The 12,928-nt window shown below is 40.5% G+C and overlaps 1 protein-coding gene across 1 annotated transcript in view; it reads right to left on the bottom strand.

Annotated features, from left to right (window-relative positions):
• The window catches only part of GPR137C (G protein-coupled receptor 137C), a 58,664-nt gene extending 46,161 nt beyond the window's left edge, over positions 1 to 12,503 (bottom strand). Inside the window, exon 1 of the mRNA XM_061158076.1 lies at positions 12,084 to 12,503. Within this exon, the coding sequence (XP_061014059.1) occupies positions 12,084 to 12,503 (420 nt within the window). The remainder of the gene's footprint in view (positions 1 to 12,083) is intronic.
• Between the last annotated feature and the right edge of the window lie 425 nt (positions 12,504 to 12,928).

Below are 12,928 nucleotides of genomic sequence, written 5' to 3'. Positions count from 1 at the left end.
AGAATGGGAAAGACTAGAGATCTCTTCAAGAAAATTAGAGATACCAAGGGAACATTTCTTGCAAAGATGAGTTCGATAAAGGACAGAAATGGTATGGACCTAACAGAAGCAGAAGATATTAACAAAAGGTGACAAGAATACACAGAGAACTGTACAAAAAAGATCTTCACGACCCAGATAATCACGATGGTGTGATCATTACCTTGAGTCAGACATCCTGGAATGGGAAGTCAAGCGGGCCTTAGGAAGCATCACTATGAATAAAGCTAGTGGAGGTGATGGAATTCCAGTTGAGCTATTTCAAATCCTGAAAGATGGTGCTGTGAAAGTGCTGCACTCAATATGCCAGCAAATTTGGAAAACTCAGCTGTGGCCACAGGACTGGAAAAGGTCAGTTTTCATTCCAATCCCAAAGAAAGGCAATGCCAAAGAATGTTCAAACTACTGCACAATTGCACTCATCTCACACGCTAGTAAAGTAATGCTCAAAATTCTCCAAGCCAGGCTTCAGCAATATGTGAACTGAGAACTTCCAGATGTTCAAGCTGGTTTTAGAAAAGGCAGAGGAACCAGAGATCAAATTGCCAACATCCGCTGGATCATGGAAAAAGCAAGAGAGTTCCAGAAAAACATCTATTTCTGCTTTATTGACTATGCCAAAGTCTTTGACTGTATGGATCACAATAAACTGTGGAAAATTCTGAAAGAGATGGGAATACCAGACCACCTGACCTGCCTCTTGAGAAACCTATAATGCAGGTCATGAAGCAACAGTTAGAACTGGACATGGAACAACAGACTGGTTCCAAATAGGAAAAGGAGTATGTCAAAGCTGTATATTGTCACCGTGCTTAATTAACATATGCAGAGTACATCATGAGAAATGCTGGGCTGGAAGAAGCACAAGGTGGAATCAAGATTGCCGGGAGAAATATCAATAATCTCAGATATGCAGATGACACCACCCTTATGACAGAAAGTGAAGAGGAACTAAAAAGCCTCTTCATGAAAGTGAAAGAGGAGAGTGAAAAAGTTGGCTTAAAGCTTAACATTCAGAAAACTAAGATCATGGCATCTGGTCCCATCACTTCATGGGAAATAGATGGGGAGACAGTGTCAGACTTTATTTTTGGGGGCTCCAAAATCACTGCAGACAGTGATTGCAGTCATGAAATTAAAAGACGCTTACTCCTTGGAAGGAAAGTGATGACCAACCTAGATAGCATATTAAAAAGCAGAGACATTACTTTGCCAACAAAGGTCCGTCTAGTCAAGGCTATGGCTTTTCCACTGGTCATGTAAGGATGTGAGAGTTGGACTGTGAAGAAAGCTGGGTGCTGAAAAACTGCTGCTTTTGAACTGTGGTGTTGGAAAAGACTCTTGAGAGTCCCTTGGACTGCAAGGAGATCCAACCAGTCCATCCTCAAGGAGATCAGTCCTGGGTGTTCATTGAAAGGACTGATGCTGAAGCTGAAGCTCCAGTACTTTGGCCACCTGATGCGAAGAGTTGACGTTACTGGAAAAGACCTTGATGCTGGGAGGGATTGGGGGCAGGAGGAGAAGGGGATGACAGAGGATGAGATGGCTGGATGGCATCACCAACTTGATGGACATGAGTTTGAGTAAACTCTGGGAGTTGGTGATGGACAGGGAGGCCTGGCATGCTCCGATTTATGGGGTTGCAAAGAGTCGGACACGACTGAGCGACTGAACTGAGCTGAAATTAACACCTACATTCTTTGGTTATTATTTTCATAATATCTTTTTTCATCCTTTTACTTTACTCTGTGTGTGTCCTTAAGTTGAAAGTGAGCTTCTTATATATAGCATATAGTTGGGTCTTTCATTTTTTTTAGTTCATTCAGCAACTCTTATGTCCTTTGACTTCAGAGTTTAATCAATATACATTTAAAGTACTATTAAAAAGAAATGATTTATATTGCCATTTTGTTGATGTTTTTCTTATAGTTCTTATAGTCTTATAGTTCTTTGGTCTGTTATTTCTCTCTTGCTATCTTCCTCTTTTATTTTTTTGTATTAATACATGTTGTTTTCTTTTTCCTTTTAATTTTGTGTAACTTCTATAGCATATGTGTGAGTGTTTACCTTAAGGCTTACAGAATATCCTACATAACAGTCTATTTAAAGCTGATAACTTAAATTCAATTGCATACAAACTCTATACTTAAACTTCTGCCCACACTACAACCTTTTAGTGTCATCATTTATATGTTTATCTTGTGTATCTTTTAATATCTTTAATAGTCTTTATTTTTATATTTTTCTTACCTTTTATACCAGAATTAAGTTATTTACCCACCACCATTATAGTAATACAATTTCTGTACCTGTCTGTATATTTGTCTTCATCAATGAGTTTCATACTTATGCTATTATGTTACTTTTTCATAGCATTTTCAACCTGAAGAGCTTGCTTTAGCATTTCCTGTAAGACAAGTCTAGTAGTGACCTCTTCTAGCTTTTGTTTATCTGGGAAAATCATTCTCTTTCCATTTTTTGGAAGGATAATTTTGCAGAGTATGTTATTCTTGCTTGGCAGTCTGCCGCCTGCCCCCTCCCCCTTATCCCTTTAATTAGATTATCCTGCTCGTTTTCTGAACTGTGAAATTTCTGCTGAAAAATCTCTCATAGCCTTATAGGGGTTCCTTCGTATGTGACAAGTTTTTTCCTTCTCTGCTTTCAAAATTTAAAGGTCTTTGACTTTTGATAATTTGATTATAACATGTCTTGGAATGTGTGCATTTCTTTATATTCTTTTGACTTCCTGAGTCTGGATGTCTATTTTCTACTCCACTTTTGGGAAGTTTTCAGTCATCATTACTACTGAATAACCTTTCTGGTATTTTCTTTTCTGTCTGGGATTCATTGTGTATATTGGTTTGACGGTATATCAGTAAGTCCCTTTAGCTTTGTTCATTCCTTTTTCTTTTTTGACTGAATTATTTCCAGTGATTTGTCTTCAGATTCATTGATCCTTTCTCTTGTTTTATTATCCAGTCTGTTAACAAACCACTGAATTTTTCACTTTAGTTTTCATGTTCTTCAGCTCTATGATTTATGTTTTGTACTTTTAGATATATATACATATATACATTTTTGTTCACACTGCATGGATTGTGGGATTATAGTTCACTGACCAGTGATTGAACTTGCGCCCCTTGCAGTGGAAGTGTGAAGTCCTATAACTGGATGATCAGAAATTGCCTTAATATTTTCTCTTTTGAAATTCTGCTTTGTTGAAATTGTTCATGCTTTGGTCTGTTGCCTGTGATTAGCATCTTTATGACGGTCATTGTGAATTTTCTATCAGGCAAATTATATAGCTCTGTTTCATTGGGGTTTCTGGATATTTAGTTTTGTTTGAAACATCTTTGTCTAATTCATTTTTCTCAGCCTCAACTCTGCATTAGTGTCAATGCATTATACAAAATAGGTACCTCCCCCAATCTTCATGGACTGGCCATGGACAGCAGAATACTATCATCAACCAACTTTTCCAGAGACTCTGGGGGCCTCGACCAACTCTTTCCCTCCTCAAGGAGTAGCAGGAAGTTGTAGTTCAGGTTTCTCCACTCTCTGCTGAGGAAGCAGGGTAGCTATGTATTTTGCCAGTTGAAGGTGCTGTCCCCAATCTCCTCCAGGTGGCTAAACTGTATTGGACACCTCAGACTTCCAAGACTGGTAAGACAAAAGGTCTCACCTCTAGGTGAGTACCCTCGTAGGGAGTACCCTACGAAACACTGGGGTGCTGGACATATGAACTAACCCCTTCCTTTGGGAGAAGCTCAGAGCTAGGAGGTCTCGTCCCAATTGTATGGCACTGCGCTGGGGTCATGGACTCTAATGTGAGTCTGTCCCAAACCTCCTTACTGGTTTTAATGATTTTTGTTTTGTGTTCACCTGCTATACAGGAGACTTTCGATTAGTTTCTGGATTTCTCACACAGGGAATTTGTGAATTGTTGCTGATAGTATGCTTGTAGGGGGATGGAGGGTCCATCACTATCTTGCTGATGTCACCCCAACATGGCTTCTATTTTTTCCTGTTGTTGACATTGTTACTGTGAGCAGAATTTTAGGTTGCTGGTTATTTTCTCTCAGTATTTTTAAGATGTTTCACCATCTTCTGGATTCCTTAGCTGTTAATGAAATGCCAAAATAAACTAATTTTCATTCCCTTTTTTGTAATATCTGTATCGAGTTGTTTTAAATACAGTTTGTCTTTGGTATTTTGAGATATTACTCTGTTCATTTTCCTTTAATCGGTCTTGGATTTTTTTTGGCTCTCTGAATTTTAAATTTAGCATCTTTCATAAATTTGGGCAAATTCTAAGTCATTACTTTTTAAAGTAATTTCTCTAAAATTCCAATACATTGGACCTGCTCATTATATCTTAATCCTTTAATCTCTGTTCTTATTTTCCATCTTTTACTTCTCTGAGATATATTCTGGGTGATTTCTTCCTCATATCTTTCAGCTTAGTGATCTCCTTTTAGCTATTTAATTTGTTCAGTTCAGTTCAGTTTGTAATTTAAAATTGTTCCTTCATTAATAAATGATTTCTTTCCAAATATGCCTAGTTAATTTACATTATTTATCATATATCAATAGTGTTACTTTATTAAATCAAATAAATAGACATTTTATACTATCTATTTGATAATTTTGACATCTTTAATCTTTGAAAGGAAGAGTTCTCAGAGTGATTTTTTCATTTTGAGCTCATGTTCCTTTGAATTTTGTTAGAATTCTGGGTTTCTAGTATACTTCTCAACAGATTACTTGGATTTGCTCCCTCCAGGTGCTTGAGATTACCACCAAGTCAGGGTAACATTAAACTACATTTTTCTGGTTGACCTTTTTCCTCCTCTAAAATCACAGAAGTGTGATTTCAGGCTTCAAACCTGTGTGAGAAAAAGCTTGCTATGCATTTTCAGAGAAGACATTTTTCCTCAATTTGTACCTCCTTCACTCAGCGCCATGGCACAGACAAGCACAATTCCCACCACCAACCTCTGAGAACCTGTTTACTTTCTCCCTAATTCATCTACTTAAGATGTGTATTTCAATAATTCTGGCGTTAAACTGTCTGATTAGACCTCACCACAAGATATTGTCTCCAATGTCACCTCTTCATACCAATGTGCTGTCACCCCTAAGACATTGAAATTCAGGATTTAGGTTAGCAGGAAGCAGCAAGCAACCACCCCCAAAACCCAAGACAAACATCTGTGTGGTACTTTATAATTTCACATTCACTTCTTTTTTTATGGCTTCTTGTCTCTGAAGAACTTCCTCACTTACAACTCATTCACTGAAAGGGATTAAATACTCTCTGCAGCATTTTAAGGCATTTCTCTGAGTCTTTGTTCAGCCAGATGGCCCTGGTTTCTACTTCTATAAACTAGGAGGTGAGGGTCATAAGCTGAGTAAGGAGGAAAAAAGTTTGCTGAAGAGTGGAAAAGGTTTGAAATGGTGGGAATTGGGAAAGCAAGATAAACACTGAGCACTAAATAATAAGCAGTATAAATGGTATTCAGAAAAGATCATAGAGAGGAGATCACTTGACAAGACTTTATAGCTCAAGGGCTATACAGTAGTCTCATTTCTGATACATATTAAGACATAAAACCTTGGACAAATCACACTGTTTATACCTATCTATTTCATAGGGATTGTGAAGACATGTGTTGTGAAGTGCTTTGAAAATACTAAATCACATAAAATGTAAGACATTGTAATTATGTCTTTGCCATAGAAATGTATCTCAAACTATTGCTTTACAGATGATCTCAGGAAAAATAGAATCAAGTTAATGGATATAACAGTTTAGTAGATTTGGATAAAAACAGTTTATAATCACAGTTATGGATAAAAATCTAACACCGAGGAAAGTATAGTTTCCAGTAGATAGTAACTGACTCATGAGGTGAGACTTACTTGTTTTGCAGGCTTTTCTGTTTAATAGATTTGTTGAAACCAAATTAGCAAAGCCCTAATTATTATGGGCCATTTGCCATGATATAAAAATAGTTTTGCTAAGTAAAACTCTAATATATTAAAGCAACTCCATCAGTAAGATTTTACCTGTAGTAATCAGAAGTAATTAATCGAACCAAAAAAATCTAAGAGAATCTTAGCATTCATTTCATAGCCAATGTTTTAGGCACAAAATATAAAGATCCCAGAAAGTACACAAATAATTTACCTCATATATTTATCAAAATTAACTCTCAAATTTTAGATGGTTAAATATTTTCAAGATTTTGGTCTTTTCAAGATTGTCATCCAAAAATATATTCACTATTGTTCTATGAATTTAAAATATGATAAAGTAACTTCTTATCCTTAGGGAGTTTCTATTTTAGGTGGTAAAAGTACTTTTATGAGAAATCATACCATTATAACAAAATGGAAGTATCTGTTAAGTTGAACTCCACCATGTTCTCTGACATTCCATCAATATTTGGAAGAATACATCGAATGTCAGGGACAATGACAACACCCATGTATATGAGAGTTAAGATTCTGAATTTAATTTTCTTAGCTGTATTGGCATTGTGATTTAGTACTGCACTTTATTGTGATTAAGCAACTGGCACTCATGTTACAAAATTGCAAGAAAAAAATGTCAATATGGGTCATGGAGGTGAACTCATTGATTTTGGCATGCATCAACAATACTGCAAAGATACTATCAACTCTCATTTTAAGTCCTTTTACTTGTTCCAATGATAGGTAGCATGTTTAATCAGATAATTTGTTTTAAAGACTGAACCCTACTCTGGTAAAAGTACAGGAGTGTGAACTATTCTTTGGTAAGTACACGGTAAAGTACATGTTCTATTAATCATGCTGGAAAAAGTTCAATAGGTGTTTTAAGCTTAGTGCATAGGTTTATTATTTTTTTCCAACTATTTGTTGCAGGAGATAAGTATGTAAATCTAATTATTTCAGAAAGCACTACCTCCCCTTACCTGAATTCCATTCAAATATGGTCAAGAAAAGAAAGAGTGGTCTAGGCAGTCTTAACTTTTTGAAAACTTATTTTTAGAATAATTACCACAATGTATTCGAAATAGTAATGGTTGTTTCACAAACTTTATTTTTATAGTGCTCTATGGTTCTTTGTAACTAAGTCTTTAAGTTAGAATTTAATTTTAAACTACTACTATATGTTTTTATATAGTAACACGTGAACCATGAACTTCCAGATGTTCAAGCTGGTTTTAGAAAAGGCATAGGAACCAGAGATCAAATTGCCAATATCTGCTGGATCATCAAAAAAGCAAGAGAGTTCCAGAAAAACATCTACTTCTGCTTTATTGACTACGCCAAAGCCTTCGACTGTGTGGATCACAATAAACTGTGGAAAATTCTGAAAGAGATGGGAATACCAGACCACCTGACCTGCCTCTTGAGAAACCTGTATGCAGGTCAGGAAGCAACAGTTAGAACTGGACATGGAACAACAGACTGGTTCCAAAAGGAAAAGGAGTACATCAAGGCTGTACATTGTCACTCTGCTTATTTAACTTCTGTGCAGAGTTTGAGTACATCATGAGAAACGCTGGGCTGGAAGAAGCACAAGGTGGAATCAAGATTGCCGGGAGAAATATCAATAACCTCAGATATGCAGATGACACCACCCTTATGGCAGAGAGTGAAGAGGAACTAAAAAGCCTCTTGATGAAAGTGAAAGAGAAGAGTGAAAAAGTTGGCTTAAAGCTCAAATTTCAGAAAACTAAGATCATGGCATCTGGTCCCATCACCTCATGGGAAATAGATGGGGAGACAGTGGAAACAGTGGCAGACTTTATTTTTTTGGGCTCCAAAATCACTGCAGATGGTGAAATTAAAAGACGCTTACTCCTTGGAAGGAAAGTGATGACCAACCTAGATAGCATATTAAAAAGCAGAGACATTACTTTACCAACAAAGGTCCATCTGGTCAAGGCTATGGTTTTTCCACTGGTCATGTATGGATGTGAGAGCTGGACTGTGAAGAAAGCTGAGTGCTGAAAAACTGCTGCTTTTGAACTGTGGTGTTGGAGAAGACTCTTGAGAGTCCCTTGGACTGCAAGGAGATCCAACCAGTCCATCCTCAAGGAGATCAGTCCTGGGTGTTCATTGGAAGGACTGATGCTGAAGCTGAAACTCCAGTACTTTGGCCACCTCATGCGAAGAGTTGACTTATTGGAAAAGACCTTGATGCTGGGAGGGATTGGGGGCAGGAGGAGAAGGGGATGACAGAGGATGAGATGGCTGGATGGCATCACTGACTCGATGGGCATGAGTTTGAGTAAACTCCGGGAGCTGGTGATGGACAGGGAGGCCTGGCGTGCTGTGATTCATGGGGTCTCAGAGTTGGACACGACTGAGTGACTGAACCGAACTGAAATGTTTTTAATTAGTGAGAAGTGGACACAACAAATACTTTAAAGAAGTCAAAAGTAAAATGAAACTGGCATTTAATACGACAGATTGGGTAATCAAGAAGCACAACTATTTAAAACAGATATAAGGGTCTTTTGGTTAAAAAAAAAGTCAAATGTTAAGTTTTAAATTTGTCACCATGTATATTTCCCCTACCACTCTGCTGTAATACAAAGAACTCACTGGGAAAGCCTTATTCATTCAGAGTGATCAATAGTGCTTCCAACTACTTGGAATTGATATAAATATTTGAATTAAAAAACTGGATATGGAACAACAGACTGATTTCAAATTGGGAAAGGAATACATCAGTGTGATATATTGTCACCTTGCTTATTGAACTTATATACAGAGTACATCATGCGAAAAGCCGGGCTGGAGAAGCACAAGCTGGAATCCAGACTGCAGGGAGAAATATCAATAAGCTCAGATATGCAGATGACACCACCCTTATGGGAGAAAGCAGAGAGGAACTAAAGAGCCTCTTGATGAAAGTGAAAGAGGAGAGTGAAAAAGTTGGCTAAAACTCAACATTCCAAAAACGAAGATCATGGCCTCCGGTCCCATCACTTCATGGCAAATAGATGGGGAAACAATGGAAACAGTGAGAGACTTTATTTTGGGGAGCTCCAAAATCACTGCAGATGGTGACTGCAGCCATGAAATTAAAAGACACTTGCTCCTTGGAAGAAAAGCTATGACCATCCTAGACAGCATATTAAAAAGCAGAGACATTACTTTAATGAACGTTGTCTAGTCAAAGCTATGGTTTTCCCAGTAGTCATGTATGGATGTAAGAGTTGTACTATAAAGAAAGCTGAGCACCAAAGAATTGATGCTTTTGAACTGTGGTGTTGAAGAAGACTCTTGACAGTCCCTTGGACTGCAGAGAGATCAAAACCGTCAATGCTGAAGGAAATCAGTCCTGAATACTCATTGGAAGGACTGAAGCTCAAGCTCCAATACTTTGGCCACCTGATGCGAAGAACTAACTCATTGGAAAAGACCCTGATGGTGGGAAAGATTGGAGGAGAAGAGGACGACAGAGGATGAGATGGTTGGATGACATCACTGACTCAATGGACATGAGTTTGAGCAAGCTCTGGGAGTTGGTGATGGACAGGGAAGACTGGTGTGGTGTAGCCCATGGGGTCTCAAAGAGTCAGACACAACTGAGTGACTGAATGGAACTGTTTTAAATACAGATTCCTTTTTATTTTTTCTATTGAATATGGAAATGATTTCTGGTTAAAAATGTCTCTTTTTAAACAGGTAAAAATATGTCTTTTAAGTATAGTTACATGTCTTAAAATTGTTTGTTTTATAAAAAGACAAGGATAGATAAACAACTTACACTCTTTCTAGGAGACACTCCAAAAGGAAAAAAACTTTAGCCCAGCTTCTTTCCAAATTATGTTTTCTAGGATAATAGAACCTTGCTGTTTTTTTTAAAAGTACATGACAGAAACAAGATATCTATTTAATAGGAAATTAAATATCCTATTTAATAGGAAGACTTTTAGACATTTAAGTATCTTCCTCACTAGCTTGGAATAACAGCAATCAAAAGTCTGAGAATCCAATCTGGATATTGTGTAGTTTATGCTGTAGAAGTATATTTTCAGAATTTCAAGCTTAAATATAGATGCTTGTTCCCTATTGTGATAATGTTTAGTCAAGTTGTGTTTACCTTAGGGTGAGAGGTATGACTGGGAGAAGGTACAAGGGGATCTCCAGGGCACTGAAAATGATGCATATCTTAATCCGGGTGGTGGTAACATGAGTGTATGCATATGTAAAATTTCACCTAGCTGTATATGTAAGCTTTATGTACTTTATGGTATATGTTATATTTCAAGAAAAAGTAAAAAGAGTGTTTAGCTACTTATGAAATGCCCAACTGTTTTACAGAGTCATTAATATGACTTTGTTGGTCAAAATGGTATAGGGAAAAAACAAATTATCTGATACTCAGGGCTTAAGGACTGCTAATCATGCTTAGGCAAACTATATCTGAAGCTAGAGCAAAGTTTTAGTGATGAGATGTGCTGGTAGTGTATCAGAAATTGCCAGGAAGAACACAGTGTATCAGCTTAACTATAAAGGACTGAAGTATTGTAACAATTTAAGCAACAACCAGAAGATCAGAACATCTGCAAATAAGTGATGTGACTATGACATGTTTATTTGATTTATTTACCCATGTTCTTATTTCTGCTTACTGTTTGGGTTTTTGTCACCGTATTGCTTGGACTTCCAAATGATTGGGAATTCTGTTACATATTCTTAACTGTTGTTTTTAGTGTGGTAAAAAGGTGAATTTATGATTATGCTTTTAAAATTATGCATTCAACTTCATAACTATTACTGGAGAAGAGTTGGTTTACGCAGGAAATACAAACACACAATCTGCCTTAAATGTTTATACTTTTGCTCAGAACCATGTTAATTCTCATCACCTCCAAAAGCCTTTGAGAGGATTAGCTGCATAGACCAATATTGTTCTATATTAGTCAGTATTAAGCATATGATGTCACCTTGTTTCCTCCCCTCCTCAAGCTTTTTTTTTTTTTTTTGCGGGGGGGGGGGGAGGGGAGTGGGGAGTTGTGTGTGTGTGTGTGTGTGTGTTTTTTTTTTTTTTTTTGGTAATTCTCAAAATTCCGTGGCTTAAATACCACTAACTGGCACACATGATTGATAAACTTACACTCTCAAACCTGTTTGAAATGGGTCAAATGCCTAAGCGCTGCAGAACAATGCAAACCAACCAGCAATTCCTCATAAAAGAGAAAGGGGGTGTGATTAGGTGCCAGCTATTAAGCAAGTTATTGCAAAAACAGTTTGGTGGTTTGTTTCTGCAATAAGCGCAGGTTAAACTAGTATTTTCTCTTAATTAGCTGGAAAAAATAAAAAAGACCAGGCTTTAGGAGGTAGAATAAATAGTCGAGGCATGAAGCCACTGGGGCAAACACACTCGGGGCTTTACGGAGGTCTTTATACTGACCCTCGGGATTGGTTACTGATTATTAACCCCGCCGGGGAACTATCGAACGGAATCTGTGTGAAGCTTATCGAGCCCAGGGAAAGGAGATGCAGGAGGGAATATAAGCTTCTAATAAAAGAAACGCAGTAACAATAGCAGAGGAACAGCTCTGCCTGGTGACGTAATGGCTGGCAGCAGTCCAGCCTCAGCAGAGCTGCTGCTACCTCAGCATCCAACCTCTCTCAACACAGTCCAGCTTCGGCAGAGCTACCCCGGCTGCCACTTCTTGCGATGCCACTTTGTCGGTGCCACCGACACCTTCGCTTACAAGGGCCAGGACGCCAAACAAAGGCTGGTCCTGCTGTTTCAAGTTGTCTGAACACACACTCTCACTCACCACCACCCCTCCTCGCCCCCCAACTCCCCAAGCCCCTCAGTAGTCGAGTCAATCGGCTGCTTAAGTTTAGGGCCAGAAACCCGGCGCACACTCCAGGCGTGCCTCAGTTTCCCCGGGCTGCTCTCGGGTCCGCTTCTGCCGGTCCGCAACCCCACCCCCCCCAAGCCGCCACCGATCCTCAGCCCGAGTGAAACGCGGCGGCCCCACTCTCCCGCCCGGCCCCGCGTGCCGGTCCTCCCGCCTTACCTCCGCCAGGTAGAGGTTGAGGAGACAGAGCGTGGAGAACTGGAGACAGGAGGGGAAGCAGTAGAGCAGCCAGTGGGGGAAGAAGTGCAGGTGAGCGGGCGGCCGGAGCAGGGGCAAGGAGCCGCTGAGCGAGAAGGCGGCGGAGAAGAGGGTGGTCCTGAGCGCTGCCCACAGGAGACAGAGGAAGAGACAGAGGCTCTGGTAACTCAGCCGCCGCCCGCGGTACAGGAGCAGCCGCCACAGCTGCAGGTAGGCAAAGGCGAAGAGCGCGGCGTAGAGCAGGGCGTGCAGGATGCTCAGCGCCAACTGCACCGAGCCAGGCACCGCGGCGCCTGAGGCGGCAGCGACGGCGTCTCCGCCGCCCCCGCCGGGCGTCGAGGGCTCGCGGCCGGCCGCCGGACCCGGCACGGACGCCCTCATGAGGGGGCTGGGGGGCGGGCGAAGGAGCGCGGGAAGGAAGGGGCCGGACTCGGAGCCGCCGTCGAGGGGGAGAAGGACGTCCCCCTGACCCCCCACCCACCCCAACCTCCAACCCCAGGAAGCGCCGTGACAGGACCCAGAGCCCCGCGGAGAGCAGCCGCGGCTCCTCGGACCCCGCCTCCTCTCCCCGCCCCCCCCACCCCCAGGGGTCTCGGCTCCTCCTGCTCCGGCTCGGCTTGCTAGATGCAAAAAACAACTCTCGGCTGGAGACAATCAGCTGAGAAACCCGAGCATTTGAGGCGCTCGCTCCGCACCTTGGGCTCCAGCCGATTGGCCCAGGAGGGCACGCCCCCTGGGCGCCGCGCTCGGAAGACCACAGGCCACAGGACCCGTCGCTCAGGGACCCCACGACCTGATTGGGCGTT

Source organism: Dama dama, chromosome 12 (assembly GCF_033118175.1).
Source record: "Dama dama isolate Ldn47 chromosome 12, ASM3311817v1, whole genome shotgun sequence".
Taxonomy (NCBI): Eukaryota; Metazoa; Chordata; class Mammalia; order Artiodactyla; family Cervidae; genus Dama; species Dama dama.
This window is presented reverse-complemented; position numbering and strand designations above follow the sequence as displayed.